At 32.0% G+C, this 19462-nt stretch overlaps 1 protein-coding gene across 11 annotated transcripts in view; it reads right to left on the reverse strand.

Moving 5' to 3' along the window:
• NBEA (neurobeachin) overlaps positions 1 to 19462 on the reverse strand; it is a 536625-nt gene that overhangs the window by 391525 nt on the left and 125638 nt on the right. For all 11 annotated transcript variants that reach the window (XM_032496317.1, XM_032496318.1, XM_032496310.1 and 8 more), the window contains 7 exons: positions 19109 to 19171; positions 18916 to 19013; positions 15197 to 15289; positions 5424 to 5532; positions 1452 to 1533; positions 1117 to 1240; positions 71 to 263 (listed from right to left, as the gene is read on the reverse strand). In XM_032496317.1, the coding sequence (XP_032352208.1) occupies positions 71 to 263; positions 1117 to 1240; positions 1452 to 1533; positions 5424 to 5532; positions 15197 to 15289; positions 18916 to 19013; positions 19109 to 19171 (762 nt within the window). The remainder of the gene's footprint in view (positions 1 to 70; positions 264 to 1116; positions 1241 to 1451; positions 1534 to 5423; positions 5533 to 15196; positions 15290 to 18915; positions 19014 to 19108; positions 19172 to 19462) is intronic.

The following is a 19462-nucleotide window of genomic DNA, read 5'->3' on the forward strand; positions in this document are numbered from 1 at the left end:
AGATGAGTGTTTACAGACATTAATCCACTGCTGAAACCCCGATGATGTAAAATGCTAAATCGCTTGTTACCTTGGAATGGGCTATTGAGAGCGTATCCACCCAGACTCTCCAGCCTCCCCATTCATATTTTATTGCGTGATACAAAAGAATCCGGAAGATATTGTAGACCATCTCCGTAATCTTCTGTTCCTCAGAATTTTTAGGATTGATATAGCCAAGAGAAAACATCCAATCCTGCCACACTGAACATTGCAATAAGCATCTAGTGGGGGGAAAAAAAACTTATTAAAAATTCCTAACTTATATTGGAATTTACTATTTTTAAGTTGTGATAAATAGTGAAAATATGTTTAGACTTAAGTAAAACAATATATACAGTCATTCAGCACATACAATATTCTATACCTAGAATGACTTCCCCTGTTTTTCTACGTGGAAAAACCCATATTATCATTTAAAATTGCTTTCCCAACTCTTCCAGTGAGATTTAGTTACTGTTCAATTCCCTCAACACATGTAGCACTCACAATGCACTTAACACATTATGAATTAATCACTGCTTTATTGTTATCTTTCCCACTAAATTGTACTGAGACTATACAATAACAACCTGTGCAGCACAGTGCTGCTTTATACACAGCAGACACCCAATCAACACTTGTTAAATATAAGGCTCAGGCAGTAACCACGGCTTCAGACTGAACCTCGTGTCCTACTAACCAGCTTAAAAATGCGTGACAATAATCAGCTATCAGACCAGTGTGAGGAAAGCACAGATGACATACGCAAATCCAAGACAATTACATTTAAAATACTGTTGGTGGCAGCCAGGTATCAGGAAAAGGAATAGTGCATTTTAAGTAAGGGTTTGTGGATTTGTATATTCATATATACAATTAGAATATAACATCTACATAATCAAAATCATACAAAAATAAGTAGAAGTATAATGAATGCAGGTTATATCAAAAAGCATAAACACCTTTTCTAATGATGAAAAGTACCTAGCAATAGGAAAGATTTGAAATTTTTTCTTTGAAAGAGACTGAAAACAGAAGAGAGGAAATAAGATTAGCTCTGGAATAAAGTTTTATTCTAGTATTCAAACTGCTTACCTTCTATTTTCTCGGCTGTTACTGAAAAGTTTTATCATATCAGATAAAAATAAACGACGAACTTCCATCAGTTCTGCACTTGGTGTAGAGTTTTTTAACAAAGTTGCCACCACCTTAAGAATCACTGTAAACAAACAAAGTACAGTAAAGGTTTGCATTATATCTTCTTCTCAAAAAGTATTTCATGATTTTTAACTAAATGCTTAGTACTGTGGTAGGTGAGTTATAAGTGTCATAACTATGTAAACCCCAGACTGGTTAGGAAAAATTTTGATTTAGTCTCACGTGTTACCATGTTACTATTGCGTTACAATATAGAATTGTTGTTTGCTCACTTGGATTCTGAATTTTCACTGTAGAATCTGGCTCTGGATGTGGTTTGTGTACAACTTGAGTACATACTTGCTCTGTCAAAATCTGAAAGATGAAGAATTTGAATTTCATTTAGAAAATAAATTCATAATTGCAAATTATAGATATACAAAGAATCTGCAAAAAATGTCAATTTGTTCAAATCAAAAGAAACGTCTCTTCTAAAGGGTCTTCTAGTGAATTCCACATGCTTCTAAACTCTTTCTAGTCTTCAATTTTTGTTTGTTATAGGTAAAGACAAAACTAGGACCAATATCTATAGAAGGAAAGATTAATTAGGAATTCTAAGAATTAATTCTGTTTGAGTACAACTTTAATACATTTAAATTTGTGAATTGACAACATCTGACTGCTACTTCATCATTAATGAAAAAACTTAGAAAATAATTAAAAAAAATAATGTCTGAGCCTGGGTCCTAACTTCAAATGAAGTGTGATAAGGGGAAAATCTTTATTAAAAATGTAGCTCATTCACCAATGATTTTTTTAATTTCTTTCAAATAACAAAAAAATGACAAAAGTTGACCAAATAAAGGAAAGACAGAATTCTAAAACATTCACTAATTTTTCCATTAACACCCAAACTCTATGAGTGCAGGACTCTTATACATCTTTTTCAATGTTACATTCCTAGCAATTAGCACCGTGCATAACATACTGCCAGCAGTCAATAAATATCTGTTACATTTAAGAATGGATTCATTACATATAAAATATGGATATACGACTGTTCACTGTATTTTATGCTATAGCCTAAGTTTGTCTATTCTTGCATATATTAAAAGATCCAATGAGACTATACTTAATAAATATGCCATTTTATATTGTGATTTAATTTCCTGTTTAGTTTAACATGCTAAGCTCTGAATGAAACTTTTTAAATAGTTCAACCTACAGTAAGATGCAAAAACATTCAAGGAAACCATGAAAGGTGGCTGAGAGCCCAGTTATATGTAGCTATGTTGTAAAAACTGGGATGGAGAATAAATTAATCAAGAGACAGGAATAATCCTTTCTGATTAGAAAAAGATCATGACATCCAGCAGTGGCATTTTCTTACCTTTGTTCAGACTTTAAAAAAGAAGAAGAAAAAGATAGAAAATTTACGTAGGTATTAAGAATGTATATGAAGGTATTGACTTGAAATAAAAAGTAACCTACTATTATTAAAATGACAAATGTAGGGCACAAGTACCCCTCTCTTCATGCTCATACTTTTACTGAAACAAACACTTTGTTGCTGCAACTAAACAGTGCCTCAGAATTTTCTTAACAGAGCACTGCAGACATGCACTGCTAATCAGATGGAGCTGACAGATGAGATTAAAAATTTCTTTGAAAACCACATACCAAAAATCAACTAGTGGTTGGTACGTGCCTATAAGAAGTTTCACACCAACCTGCCCAAAAGGCCCTGGTGTAGACCTACAGCCCAGCAGACAAGATCCCAAGAATTCTGGTTACAAACAGACTCAAAATAACTGCAAATATGTTTGGAAAAGACTAGGCCACTCTCTTCCATGACAGAGAATAACCAAGACTTTCTCATCCCTAAAAGTAGGAATCTCATTGCACAGAAAACAAAATTTACCTCAAAGAACCTCCAGTTTTGTACTGTTGTCCTTTCAAGCCCCTATTTGATCATCTAACACCAAGAGTCCTAATCGCCTTGCCTACCTAATAAAGGGGCTCGGAAAATCAAATAGGGATCTATATGTGAAAGTGCTTAGAAAACTGTATGTCACAGTTTTATTTAAATATGAGTCTTTATTTAATTACAAAAATATATTTAGCAATTCAATTCAGGATGTATTTATTAGGAACCAATTATGTGCCAGCACCCTGCTACACATTTGAAATGGGAAACACAGTTGTTAGGTGGAACTATTTTTCTAGAATAAATTATTTAATTATTATTTAATTCCAGAGACAGGCACAAATCCATGCCCTTGTGGTACAGTGTCTGTCATGAAGAACCTATGCGCATTTTTAAAAGGGAGGGGGATAAATAAGGAGATATAAATAAGGAGAGATAAATACGGATGTAAACATTTAATGAAAGGATAGGATTCAAGATGGGCCATGAAGTTTGACTGGACTTGGGCTCAATAGCCAAATGTGACAAGTGGCTATCATGTTGGACAGGGCTGGGAAACAACAAGGAATTAAAAGCATGGAGGTAACTTGATAAACATGCCATTTATAGACATAGATCTGAGTCCAGCATTATACATTTGTTTTATTTTATATTTATTTTATAGATGAAATAATCTCGTAATTCATGGGTCACAGAGAGAGAATTTTAACTTTGCAGCAGAGGTTTTATAGATAGGTAAAATAGTAAAAATTTTAGCATTTGTGGGCCATGTGGTGTCTCTCACTACTCCACTTTGTCATTATACTACGAAGTCACTCATAGGATAACTAAACTTAAATTAATAAGCATGGTTATGTTCCAATAAAATTTTTATTTCACATCACAAAATATTCTTTACTCCCGTCTTTAAGAATATAAAAACTATCCTCTTCTTACAAGCCATGCAAAAACTAGAATTGAGCTACATCTGGCCAATGGCTTACATAAAAAAAAAAAAAAAGTGGTATTAGAGGAGTCTGAATTTGTCCCATATTAATTTTAAGTTGTAGTACAATTCCATTAGAATCTCAGCATCTGCACTCCTCAAAATCATTTCATTTTTAAAAATTTCTTTGAAAAAATCTGCATAGATGAGATACTGTTTTATATTTTCCAGCCATTGTTTTTCTGAGTTAGGAATATTATTAAGAGTGTTTAATCTAACAATGCCAATAAATATTCTTTTAGCATAACGAGAGTGTCCTTGTGTAACAGACACAATGCTTTACCATCTACATCTGTAACAAAATAATCCACACTGCACTGTATGTTAAAGTGTGAGATCTGAAGTCCACTTTTCTCTTATTTTGACATGATGGATATGCACTGGTATGAAAAAGAAAAGAAAGTTAGGTTGGGCAACACAGGCGGTGTGTGAAACATTGTCAAGTTACTGAACTGCACCAAGCAGCAGTGCAAAGGGATCCCTGTTGCAACTACTCAACGCTGCTGCAGTAACACAAAAGCAGCCACAGGCAGTGTGTAAGGAAGCGAGCCTGGCGAAGTTCCAACAACACACTGATGGACACTGAAATTTGAATTTCATGTAAGTTTTACATGTCATATATTCTTTTTCTTTTTTGATTATTTTCAATCATTAAAAAATATAAACACTATCCTTAGTTTGTGGCCATATAAAGGCAGGTGTTGCTAGTTCGCTAATCCTTGAACTAGAGAAAAGAAGTAGGACCTCTGAACATCAGTTACAGGAAAACAGAATTAAGGTCAATAAAAGGGAACATTCCTAGTATTTTACTGGTATTTAAAATGAGAACAGTAACTCTGGGAAGTAGTACAAGCATTTCATAGAAAACACTGAACCCAAGTTGTATTAGAGATAATTAAGAAAAGAATTTCTGAATTGAAATGATGAGATCTAAAGCTTCTCCAGACATCATTTACAAAAATTCTACCTACATTTTATCCCAGTCTCAACTCTAGGTGATTGTTGACAGTTGCCACATATTAGAAACAGAGAGAGAGAAAAGGGGAGAGGGTAGGGACAGGGAGAGAACAAATGTATATAATACACAATGGGTGTGATTTATGTGAGAAAAACTCTGCAAAGCCAATCAGCTGACCCATACTCAACGAAAAGGCCTAGGACCAACATAAGAAGACTGGCAAGTCAATGTATGAGAATATGTTTTAAAACAAAATTTTTAAATGTAAGTATGTGTTCATCTTTTTTGAGGATTATTGCCTTTTTAGATTAACTGACCAACTACTATTCCAATAACATAGAGGGTTTCCACTGCATACATTTAAAATTATCATCACGCATTTTACAAGTTTTTACCTCATAAAGTGTGTTGTAAGTGGTGACAGTCACAGTGTTTGTATGCAACATCAGCCTTTCTCCAAGAAGAGTGAAAAGACTATGTGTGTGCATAATTTCAACTTTTCTCCTGGACAAAAAGGGGGAAAAACACAATATTATGAAACACATTAGATTTTCTAATCACATGACTTTAGGCTAAGTAAGTAAAATCTATACCCAGACACAGAATCCTATAGTTATTTTTACTAACTTCTATCTATAAAAAGAATTGACAATTTACATAGCACAGCTATCTTCCAAAATGCCAAGATTACTATTTAAACACTTCTCAAAAAAAGTCTGCAAAAACTAAAACGTTGAGATACAAATTAGAAAATACTATATAAATGTTGACAGCTATTATTTTCAAATTTCTGGTAACTAGGAGTTATTTTATTAGGTTAAAATTATGGGTTTCCCTTAACACAGACACCATAGAATTTTTCAAATCCTTTCTGTCCAAAGTCTGTGAAATAATCTATGTAAAACTTGAATATCAAAAACTTAAAATTATAGTTAAAAGTAAGTACAAAGCAAAATAATGTGACAAAAGTAAAGAGGGCTCGTTACTGCTTGTGTTTGTGGCTCATTTAACTGCTGGCTCGTTTGACTGCTCCGTCACCAAATACATAATTCAGACAGAAGGCTCCAGTAAAGGCTTCCTGGAGCACTGAGCTGTAGCCCAGGAATCACTACACGCCTCTCATTCCTGTCACTTCTTTTCAAGATCTGGATCTTCTCGGCTCCCAACCATCAGTATTTCATTTCTTACCTTGACTTTCTATTGTTCCCTGTTTGGCAACTGTGACATAAACTGACTAGGCCACCACCAATCTTCTGTTACCTCCTTCCTTCCTGCCTCCTCCACAGCGTTCTCCACAGCTATAGGATAATTCCAGCCTCTCTTACAGCATGGTGTGGCCATTTAACTGAGTTCTAGCCAATGGAATGTGAGCAGAAAACTCGTGGACCTTTTTTAGTCCTGTCCTACAGAAAAAGCACTCATACACATCTTCCATGCTCTTTGTCAAGGCATGGCACCAAGAACACTCATGCAGAAGTATACATGTGAACATACGATGCCATTTTTCTTGGGCAGACACCTAAGTGTAGAAATGACAGGTTGTGTGCTAAGTGTTTGCTACATTTTTTTAAGAAGTCAGAAAACCCTCCTGGAACATGGCTGGAGGATTTTACATTCCCATCAGCAATGCATGAGGATTCAATTAACTGTTACGTGTTGTGGTTTTGCTTTTATTCAAATCAAATAATTTTCTATTTTTCTTTGTGATTTCTTTTTTGACTCAGATGTTACTTAGAAGTGTGCTGTTTACTTTCCAAATATCTAGCAATCCCTCAAATCTCTTTCTGCTGTTGATTTCTAATTAAATCTTGTTGTAGCCAAAGAACATATTTTGTTTGATCTCAGTTCTCTCAGGTTTACTGAAACTTGTTTAACCTATTACAGCCCAACCTATAATGTATTCTGGAGAATGTCTGCAAATGCACTTACAAAATAATGACGACATAAAAAGATACAAAGATGTTTCACACCCAACTCATACCCCTTTCTCCTCATTCACACCCCTCCAATACAACTACATATTTTCTTAGTTTCTTATTTCCCTATCAGCTTCTACCCACACACATGCTTTTAAGCAGATTTTAATTTTTAGAGCAGTTTTAGGTGCACAGAAAAATTGAGCAAAAATTGAACAGTATAAAGATTTCCCATATACCCCTGGCCAGCTCCATGTATACCATGTACGTATTGCCACCTCCCAACAGACTGGTACATTTGTTACTGCCGCCTATCAGTTCCATCCTCCCCAGCTTTACTGAGATATAATTGACATATAACAACATAGCATTAGTTTAAGGTGTGCAACATAATGATTTGATGTATGTATATAATACAAAATGATTACCACAATAAGTTTAGTTAACACTGTGATGGTTACATAGTTGCAAAATTTTTTCTCGTGATGAAAACATTTAAGATCTACTCTCTTTGCAACTTTCAAATATACAATACAGTATTGTTAAGTATAGCCACCATGCTTTATATTTCATCCCCAGAACTCATTTATCTTACTTGCAACTGGAAGGTAGTCCCTTTTGACCACATCTGCTCATTTCTCCCATTCTCTACTCCTCAGCCTATGGGAAACCCTCATCTGTTCTCTGTTTCTATGGGTTCTGTTTTCATAGATTCCTTATGTAAGTGAGATAATACTGTATTTGTCTTTCACTAATTTATTTCACTTAGTATAGAGCCCTAAACGTCCATCCAAGTTATGGTCTATGACAGGATTGCCTTCTTTTTTATGACTGAATAATATTCCATTTTATATATAGAAAGAGAGAGATCTGCAACTCCATGTTAATTGTAGGATTATTTACAAATAGCCAAGACACTGAAACAACCTAAGTGTCCAAATGTTCTTTATCCATTCATCCATCAATGGACACTTAGGTTGTTTCCATGTCCCAGATATTTGTAAATAACGCTGTAATGAATATGGGGTGCAGGTATCTCTTTGAGATAGTGATTTTATTTCCTTCAGATATATATATATTCCCAGAAGTGACATTGCTGGATCATATGGTAGTTTTATTCTTAATTTTCTGAGGAAACTCCATACTGTTTTCCATACTGGCTGCACCAATTTACATTCACACCAACAGTTTACATGTATCTCCTTTTCTCTACAAACTCACCAACACTTGTTATCACTTGTTATTTTTGGTACTAGCCATTCTAACAGGTATGAGGCAATATCTCATTGTGGTTTAGATTTGCCTTAGTACACATTTTCATGTACCTGTTGGTCATTCGTATGTCTTCTATGGGAAAATATCTATTCATATCTTCTACTTTTTATTTGAATTGCTTGTTTGTTTGCTGAGTTGTATGAATTCTTTATATATTTTAGATATTAATACCTTATAAGAGATATGATTTGCAAATGTTTGCTCCCATTCAGTAGGTTGCTTTCTTATTTTGTTAAGTTTCCTTTGCTGTGTATAAACTTTTTAGTTTGACATAATCACTTGTTTACTTTTGCTTTTGTTGTGAAATCCAAAAAATCATTGCCAAGACAAGGAGCTTACCCCTTATGTTTTCACGTATTATGTTTAAGACTTTAATTCATTTTGAGTGAATTTTTGCCTAAAGTGTAATATAGAGTTCTCATTTCATTACTTTGCATGTGGCTGCCCAATTTTCTCAACATCATTTATTAAAGAGACTATTTTTCCTCATTGTATATCTTGGCTCCTCTGTCATAAAGTATTGACTACATGTGCATGGGTGTACTTCTGGGCTCTCTATTCTGTTCTATTGATTTATTTTTTTTTATGCTAAGACCATCTGTTTTGATTACTGTAAGTTTGGATTACAATTTAAAAATCAGGAAGTATAAAGCCTCCAGCTTTGTTCTTTCTCAAGATTGCTCTGGCTATTCAGGGTCTTTTGTGGTCCACACCAATTTTAGGATTATTTGCTCTATTTCTATGGAAAATGCCTTTGGAATTTTGATAGGGATCACATTAAATCTGTAGATCACTTTGGGAAGAATGGACATTATAACAATATCACTTCTTCCAATCCATGAGCCTGGTGTATCTTTCCATTTGTCTGTGTCTTCTTCAGTTTTTTTTCATCAATGTTTTACAGTTTTCAGTATATAGATCTTTCACCTCCTTGGTTAAATTTATTCATAAGTATTTTATTCCATGAACTCTTTCATTCTTTGTCTATATCTTTAACCTCCTTTCCTATTTGTCATCTTTGTCTCTTGGTGCTGCTTCTTTGTAATTTCTTCATTTCTTCCAGTTCACGAATTCTTTCTTAAATTCTATATAATCTGTTTAACATGCCCATGGAGCTGTTAATTTTAGTTAGTACCTTTTCATTTCCAGAAGTTACTTTAGATTTTTTATTAAAAGCTGAAAGATTTGTTTCAATATGATCTTGTTTCTTAAGAATTGTGTCTTCTATTATGTTTGAAATTCATTTTTGGCACATTAGACTCTCCCTTACTTTTGTGTACCCAGCTATACATCTGAAAGGATTTGTGATTTTTCTAAGTTTTTAGTAGTACAAGTGTTTCAGGATATCTTGTTTCACCCATCATCTTTCTTCTCTAAGAATTTGTATTAGTTACACGTTAAGTCTCCTATGCCTTTACCTTTCCTCTTATTTCATGTTTTTGGTCCATGCATTGAGACGGTTCAGTTCACTAATTCATGATATCACGACATAAGAGGCAGAATATCACCTTTGGTGCTCTACTTGAATTTCAAATGCACTTTTCAAAAATAAAATTTAAAGGTTCCACCACAGCCTCCACACTAGTTCTATCTCACTGAGTACCTAATTTGATGATTCTTATCTTGTCTCTGGTTGCCATGCTCCTTCAAACTAGCTATTTTTCATTTTCACATTGTTGCACTCAGATCTCTCTGCTGTGAATTTTACATGATGAGATCCCTGCAGGCACTGTAAGGCAAAGATTCCTCTAAAAAACTGACCTGTAGTATAAAACTTAGCGTGCGTGCTTTAAGTCCTGAAGCCAGCATCCCAGCATGCCAATATCCTTATACTCCCACGAGTTCAAGGACAGGGAAATTCACCTGGCTTTCCAGTGGTAACTTACATAGAAGCCAACGTTAAGATTTCTCAGAAGGTGGGAAGCAGGGGAGAGGGAGAGAATAGTAGGTAGGAATCTCTGAGATCAAAACATCCCTCAGGATTTGCTGCTTTTTAGTCTTTACCTTGGCCCCTAACATAGTTCTTCAGCTGACTGTCATTCCCATGGGAGAAAGAACCCTCATCAGTTGTCATTTTTCTCTGCTGGTACCACAACAGAACACTGAGACTCATCTGTCTTGAAAAGTTCTGATTTTATCAAAACTGCACTGAGTGTACCTCTTACCTTTCTGTTAACTGTTCAGATTAACACATGGCAATATACTGTGACCTCTTTACATCTACTATATCGTTTATCCTTAAAATTCAATATGAGAGGCAGAATAATTTTATTCATTTACAGGGTAAAAACTGAGTATCAAAGAAGTTTCTAAGACCACTCAAAAAACATGTAGCGAAGCCAGGATCCAAACCTAATGTGTACTTCATTGGTTCTCCAACTTGAGAGCCATGAACTATGTGTATTTTACTAACCAATTATCTCATTTAACCATCAAGCTGTATATGCTTTCTTTTATGTGTTATTTTTGAACTAAATTTAACTTCACAATCATATTGATAGGAATCATTTGGACTGTGTAGCTAAGTAGTTAAATTAACATTTCAGTGTTAGCCTTAGTCCTTTTGCTCCATAATTGCTCCAGTAGACAACTCTTCATTGATTTTACTCAATCTAACTCCATTAATATATAATTACTGAAAAATTTTCCAAGATTTTAAGTTGCTTTTTACTTTTAATATTTGTAGTTTTTTTAAATAATGTTTTTGTTGAAAAATTGTTTCTACAGGTAACATTCACATGATTAAAATATTAACACAATCCACATCCATCTTCATTTCTATCAACTTCCCATTAGAAGCCACTACTCTTGATTCTTATTTCTTATGAATTCTACTAGACTTTCTCACTAGAAGTGTAAGAAGTATTATATTCTCATATTCTCTTTTTTATACAAAATAGCATCCAATACATACTCATTTATACTAGTTATTTTTAACTTTTAACAATATAGTTGTGATACCTATATATAAAGAATTATCTCATTAGTTTTGTTTATAACTGCATAGTATTCTATTTTAAAAATGAACCATAACTTATTTTTAACAAACCCCCTATTAATTAATGGAAATTTAAGATTTCTGATAACATTTACCACTATAAACAAAACAACATTGAATAAATCTTAATAGCCATCATTTCACATGCATGCAAGTGATAAACTACTGGATTAAAGAGTATAAATGTTTGTAATTTTGACAGATATTGATCAAAATTAATACACTGTACTCCACATAGGGTTATACTAATTTATGTTTCACTTAGCAATGTGTGAGATGCTTGCTCTTCCTTCAAACTTGCTAACAGAGATGGAGGTTGAATTTTGAGATTTCTATCAATCTAATATGTGAAAAATGGTGTCTTACTTTAGTTTTAGATTTCCCTTATTACAAGCAGAATTCAGCTATTCTTAAATGTTTATGTGCCATGTATATTTTCCCCTACAGACTATTCATTTACATCTTTTGCATATTTTTTCTCTGGTTGTCTTATCAATTTCGAGGGAAGGCTATGCAAAGTTATCATGTAAGATTCTTTTAAGTTCCTCAGTTTCTACACTAATTATGAAGATTATCATTTATTTTGTACATTCATATTTTTGTCCTTTTTTGACTTAATGATGCTTTATCCATTTCTATCATGATTTTTAAAAATCAGATTTTTAAATGATTTTCCAGCTTCTGAATAATTCCTACTTTCCTATTATTTTCAGTTTTTGTTAATATTTGTCTAACTTTTACATTATAATTCTTTTTTTCTGTATTTCTTTTCTATTTACCCAAAGCTACAATATTCCTCTAAGCACTTCTTTAGCTGTATCCCACAGATTTTTTTGAAGTTGTTTTCTAAAAATCCTGCAATTTCTATTTGACACAAAAGTTTAATAAATTTTAAATGTGAAGGTAGAAGAAACTTTGCTGTCTGATTTTGTTCCTATTGTCTAATTTTTTTGCATGTTAATAAGAGAATCTTGTCTGCTTGTTTCTATATTTTGGAATTTTTCTCTGATGCTTACTACACCATGTCAAATTTTCATAAAGGTTCCATGAGTACTTGAAGTTATATTCTTTATTAATGTGGTATTGAGTTCAAACTATATTAATTAGATTTATCTTATTATTTAGATTTCTCTCTCCCTTGACTTTGTATGGGCTGGGATGAATTAAAGTTTGTTTTAATGTTTTAAGTTATCATTGATTGTGTATTTCTCCTATAATTTCTGTTTCATCAAAGTTTCAAGCTTTAATATTATAAAGTGTCTTTCTTTATAATGTTTATTGCATTTCAGCTTGAATTCTAATTTGCCCAATATTAGGATCATGATTCCTGCTTTTTTTCATTTGTATTTACATAGTATAACTTTTTACTCATCCTTTTATTTTCAGACTTTCTAAATCACTTTGATTTTTAGTATCTTTCTTGCATTTAGAACTGGGTTTTATCACTGTGATCAACTGTGATATTTTTCTTATCAAAAAACTTCACATTTAAAGTAATTAAAAAACTTCTACATTTATTTTATGGCAGATATGTTTGCTGTTAGATATGTCACATTTTATGTTATGTTTCCTGACTTCTATAGATTTTTAAAAACTTCCATTACATGCATTGTTCTCAGTTTTGTTCATACCCTTTTTTTTTTTTTTTTAATATTTTGACAGCATTACAATTTTGTTTAACTGCTTATCTTTGGAACTATAAAGAAATAAGAAGTCCTCTATGTGTTTATTAGGAAGTATATTTCCCTACCATGAGCAATGATAAACTCAGTATATTTACTCTTTATTTTTCCCCTCTCTTAAACCATCAAATTTTATTCAGTAGGCCTACATTTCTAATATTACATTTGTCAGCTTATAGGATATCCTGACTCTTTGAACTACTCTCCTTTCCCTAGTCTTTTTCCAACTGATTATAATTATAGCATTTTTACCTTATTAGGGCATATAAAAAGGAAATTCTGGTATGTCACTCTAACTCAAACATTTGTTTCAGCCTTAGTTTTACTGTTAAATTAATTCAGTGTTCACCAGTGGTACTTAGCTGTAGTCTGTCCAGTCAATCCTTACTGGCTGAACTTCATCCCCCAGCAATTTTCTAAAGAATTATTCAGAAAAACAGTTCATCATATGGTTAAAAATTGTTTGGCAGCACCTTTTTTACATAAAGGATATCTCGGCTTCCATTTTCTTCACTTGAGGATCTTATGGTTGTTGCTCTACATTTTCTATATTGAAGGTCATTGTACAGAAGTCTAAGGCCAGACTCAAATTTTTCCCATTAATTTGTGCATTGCAGAACAAAGGATTTTATTAAAAACTTATATTTAAATCCTGTATTTTCATGCTGTCCATTCCAGGAAAATTTTTTCTGGTACATTAAAAGGGCACAAAAGTATGCCTTTTAATACAGGTGGCAAAGTCTATATTAGGACCTCCATGAATTATAGCTTTAAATATTTACTTTAGTTACACTTGCACTTTTCCTATTTGGAAATTTCATTTATGCCATTTTTGGATTTCTGTGCTTTTTGTATCAATCATTTGCTCTTTAATCCTTCTGAACCCTTATACATTCATCCACACACATTATTTGCTTTGTTTTCATTTTTATCTTCTGAGTATCTTAGTATGCTACCCGCAGAGTTTCTCTTCCTTGAGTTTCTTCCAACTTCATTTTTATTTGCGAGATAGTTTTTTCCTCAAAGTTTTTCAAAAGTTTTGTAGCTCATGACAGAACACTTCAATGTCATTCTACCATTTCTTCCAACTTCTTGAAATTCTGTTTAGTAGCTGCCCTTCATCAGAAGGAATTCACTTATTTTTTACTTATGGTAAAAATTTAATTCATATTTATTATGTATTCCATGGGAATATTTTCCAGTGAGTGTTCTTCGTGTACTAGTTGGTTTTGTTTATCTTTTCCACATTTCTATATTTTAAAATGTGTTTTCTTGACAATATTTTAAAAAGTTGTAACTAGGACTAGAATCCTCTATTATTTCCACGCAATTTCCTTTACTTAACAGAGCTAAATGCATGATCCTAATCTCTTCACATAAAAAGTGATATGCTCTTACTCTCAGTATTCTACCACGTAGTGTATTTATAGGTCTTCATATACACATGACTCTTTTCTACAACCCTGGACTCGTTGTACTATCCCCTATAATATCTCTATTCTCTTTTACTTGACTATTGATTTGATGCCAAAATGAAAATAACATCTATTCTTCTAGACTATTTAGCATGTTAGAGATGTTTTATCTGAATGTAGTGCAGTTTTCAACAGTGTCATCAGTAAACTCTTGGTAACTCAAAAATAGCAAAAAGAACTGGCAACAGTAAAGTTCTGAGAGAAACCCCACTTATCAATACTAAATGGCAACACTACCTTCTTGAAGTCATTTGTATAGAAAACGGATTTAAACAAGACTATTCATGCACAGGACAACATAGTATGAAAAACACTCACTATGTCAGCAGGTGGTTTTAAAAAGTATCTAAATTCTAGACTTTGGTAGAAAAAAGAGATATTGTAGGATCTTCAAATCACAATAAGCCTCAACGTTAGAAAAAAATACAAACAAATATTAAATATTTACTTAGCATGTGAGCAAAATAGCAGCTCTCAGGGAGACCTCAACATACATACATGTGTCAAGAAAGTTTTCATTGAAATCATATCCCTATGTGCTTTGTTTTATTTGATAAAATATTTTATTATATCCTTAAAAGAACAACACTTCTTTCCAGCAGGCAAATAGGAATAAACTATATTACTTAAATGTAATTTTGTCCTATAATCTACTATTAAAAACATATTATTTTATAAAACATTTTTAAAACTTCTACCACAAGAAGCTATTATTTTCCATTGTAAGATAATTCCAAATTCATATTTACATTAAATACAAAACTAGTAAAAATGCAATTTAGTAGATATTCCTATAATTCATTATGAAAAATACCAACTTACTTGTGACCTAAATGCTTCAGAAAGTATCCCAGAACCTTCAGAGCTTGAACCCAAATACTTTCACTTTTAGAGGCCAACAATTTGTAGATTACCCTAAAACATAGAGGTGAATGATCTTTTAAGCACTTATAAATATTAAAAACACAAGCACTGTATACTTTACAAATAAATTATAAACACATAAAACAAAATATCTCTCAGGATTTTAAATTTTTTGGAGAAGTTAAAAATAAGCATATTAATTTTTCTTTAAATTTGGCCTTCAAATAAATACTCAAAAGGACAATGTGACTGGTTGTTCTTAAGTATTGCCTTCCAGCACAGTGAACAAAATTTTCAATTTTAAGACCCATGCTTAGTTAAGTCACATCTCTTCTTCCATTAATTTCCCCTGACATATGCACGTGATGATCTTTTTTCTTGGTTATGGCTAATTAGACCATAGGTACATATCTGACCAATAATTTTGCTTTTCTGAGAATTTGGAATGAGTTCTGAGAAACAATATCTAGTCTTTGCTAGGCTCTTGAATTAGGAAATGATTTAAAATAGGAACTATAGGACACCCTTGTTTTGTTCACAAAGGCGTCTATACACAGAAGGAATAAAGCACTACACAGAAAGTAGCAGAGAAAGCAAACATGATTCCTCACAGCTTTCCAATTCCTGGTTCCTACCATAATGTGTTTCTATAATAAACACATTATTCTGATTTTACTTAAATTAGTTAGAGAAGTTTTCTGTTACATTGGGCAAAAAAGTCTCTTCTAACACATGACCTAACCTAATATATACAGTCACTTCAAATTCTATATGAAAGCAGGGTCATATTCATTATAATATTTAGAAGTACATTAGAAATTTCATCCCATAGTTTTTCAAAAAAAAAAGCAAATATTTTTTTCTATAAAGTAGAAGGGAGCAATAATAACACTATATTCTTTTGCAACTAATTCTATAATTTAAGAAGGTTCTTTGAGGGTGGCAGTGGTTGAGCATTATTCTATTAAATACTTTTACAAAATAAGACAAGTTTTATTCTATTAATGTCTTTTTTAAAAATGTCATTTATACTTTTAAAAAATAAAACATCATTTATATTTTGAAGGTGAAGTAATCTAGGCTGAACAAAAAAAGCTCGTAAAAGAAGATGTAGTATAATTTTCCTAACATTTCAGTGACATTAACAAAGGGGAACAAATAACTGAAAGTTAATGACATCTATTTTATATTTATCAGTATCTTATACTATTAAAAATATTATTGATAATGCTTCTCTTTTTTGTATTACTCTACTGAAGAATAGACTATGAGAAGAAGTAAACTCAAGAGTGATTATTTCTTTTGGAAGATAAATTTTTTGAAAGCCTCAAATTTCTAAATGAATATATATTTATACTGAAATCTATTTTCAGATCTTTCAAGGACCAATATCAATAATGAAAAAAACACAAATATGAGGATAGAAAAGTTATACATGTCAAAAAAGAAATATTCAGGAAATCATAAGAAAGAACATTTAACAGCAAAAGTAATCTTGAGAATCAAAGTAAAACCTCACAGCCTAAAAATGTGGCTATATTCGGATATATAATAAGACACTCACACAGAATTCCCATTCTCTAGAAATAATTTTGAGTTAAAAGGATCAACAGAAACTATGATTTAACATTTAAAATATGAAAACATCTAAGGCCATCAGACATCTATGCTACAAAGAATTTTCTTCACAACTAGACAAGTGTTTCTTACAAAACAAGTTACAGAATGAATAGGAAATTTACTGACAAGTCAGTTAATGACTACTTATTTATGATAAGATAGGTCAATTCTAATTCATTTGCTCCAGATTCCTATATTCAAGTCAGAAAATGATCTAAACTATGTGAAACCAGAAACTGTCTAATCTTTTCTTTAAAGTTTTTCAGATATAAAAACATCACATTTTTAATATTCAGTTCAGTGTTGTATTATCACAAGCTCTTCCTTAAGTCCAGTTAAAATAGCACGAGAACAAAATAAGTGCATGTGTATGAATTATATAACTGTTACCCTTTAATATCTATTTTCTAAGATAGAATTTTAAATACTCTATCTCATAGGCCAATTTTTTCCATCTGTTAAACTAGAGCCTACATTCTTCACATTGTTTTGAAGTGCAAAAACTGAAGTAGCAAATTTTCCATCTTTGTGACTATTCTGAACACCCTGGTAACAATGTGGCATGTTCAGCTGGTGCCAAACATGAGTAACAAGGCCTTTGTATTCATTGTCCTTAATCAATTCTTTTATTTTATACATTTAAAATACTATTTCAGTCCTCCTGTAAGATTATTACTTCCAGTGTGTCAAAATAATGTTATTTCTGCACTTCACCATTATTAATCAATCTAAAGTTAGTATCATCTACAAGGGTGATGAGTGTATTTTCAATTGATTCCTTAATTGATCAGTTAACATAAATAAAGCAGGTACTAGATCTAAGTTCAAGGATATACTATGTGTTCTATCTAAATATAATTTAAGAATGAGTATAATTGTATGTATGTATTATATTATTAGGCTGAACAGTATGAAATTATCATTATTTGGTAAAATCAGTTAAGTGTCAGCAATTGCATATAGTTTAACCACACAATAATAAAATACTTGTAGTTGTTAGTAATTAAATGTATAATTCTCTTAAATAAATAACCCATTGGTTATAAACTCAAAGGTAATAGTGATTCACAAACTGAATATTCATATAGAAATAAAGTGATTGCTTCTCTGATTTGAAAAGGAAGTCCTTCTAGACTATAAAGTTATTATTTGCTGATATAAATGGACAAGTAAAAGAAGCACTAATAAAATCCCTCCACATTTACTGATATATTATTTCCAAACTTTTCATAACCTGTGTAAGTTCACTGAGGCGCACATGGCATAACCTAGATTTCTTCTTTATTCAAATAACTCAGACTCCAGAAAAATAAAAATGGAGAATCCCTAAGGGACTAGGTTATAGGTTTAAGTTCATAAAAATACTAACCAAGAAACTATGTTTTACTCATTTACATAATTACTTTACAATCACCTAGTTCTCAATTCTTTTGATTTTGGCTTCTTGTTCCAAAATACTTTCTCTCCATTATTCCAATTGCACTGCTACTGCACTAGCACATCCTCCCATTTATCCCACTGATAAATGAAATACTCCCTCTACTGATCCTGCTACATCAGTTTTGTCCCTTTGCAACTCATTTTCCACACTGTTGATTGTAAATCTAGCAAAATGGAAAACTGAGCAAATCTTTAATTTTCATCAACAACAGAATGAAGCCTAAACATCTTACTATTTATTACATAGATCTTCCAAATTTGGCCACTATCTAACTCTTGAGCCTAACTAAATTCAGAATATTCTTGAACTCTCTTTTGCTGAAATATATCGTGCTCTCTCTTGTCTTCTTGCAAAAAAAATCTGCTCTTCCACTACTTGAAATGTCTTTACTATAGCAACAACAATATAATTACCCTTCTTGAGACTTGAGACCCATTTTCTATACACTACATCAGTTTCCTTGAGTATTAGAGAATTAATAACACCTTTCTCCCTCTATACCCTTCTTACGTGTAAGATTTTGCTATATTTACTTAAAAGTTAATTCAATAGGGGTTATTCTAGGAAGCACAATTGTACTTAAAGTCCATTAATAACACTAATGTTATAATCATACCTTATTCCATTTCTTTGATCAAATGCTGGTATCATTGAGGCTGGGTGTTCTGACATTAAAGCCACTAGTAACTGTAACACATCATGAATATTTTCATCCTGCATAATAAGGATCATCAATATTTATTTTTTATAAATGTTTTCTCATGCATTGAATAAAATTGTTAAAACAGAAGACCCAGGCCATGTCCTACCTCATGCATCGTAAGTAGGTAATTTAGTATACTCTGAAGTTCATCTTCCTTGACCCCTCGATCCTAATTTTTAAAAAGAATCACTTAATATAAATCTAAAATTAAATTTTTAATTAAAGACAGGCATCAAAATGATCACTTTAAAAGAAAATATGAATAGAAGTAGTGATGTTTTAATTAAAATATCTAGATATTTCATAATTCATAGGCTATATTATTATAAGCTAAATAAGTAAATATTTAGAAAATTGTATCTATTCTAACATTGCTAATATTTGATTGACTTTCACTTTCAAAAATTATTATATTTTGATCATTTATTATATTTATATTACTACTTTCTAACCATGTATT

This window comes from Camelus ferus, chromosome 14 (genome assembly GCF_009834535.1).
Source record: "Camelus ferus isolate YT-003-E chromosome 14, BCGSAC_Cfer_1.0, whole genome shotgun sequence".
Classification (NCBI taxonomy): Eukaryota; Metazoa; Chordata; class Mammalia; order Artiodactyla; family Camelidae; genus Camelus; species Camelus ferus.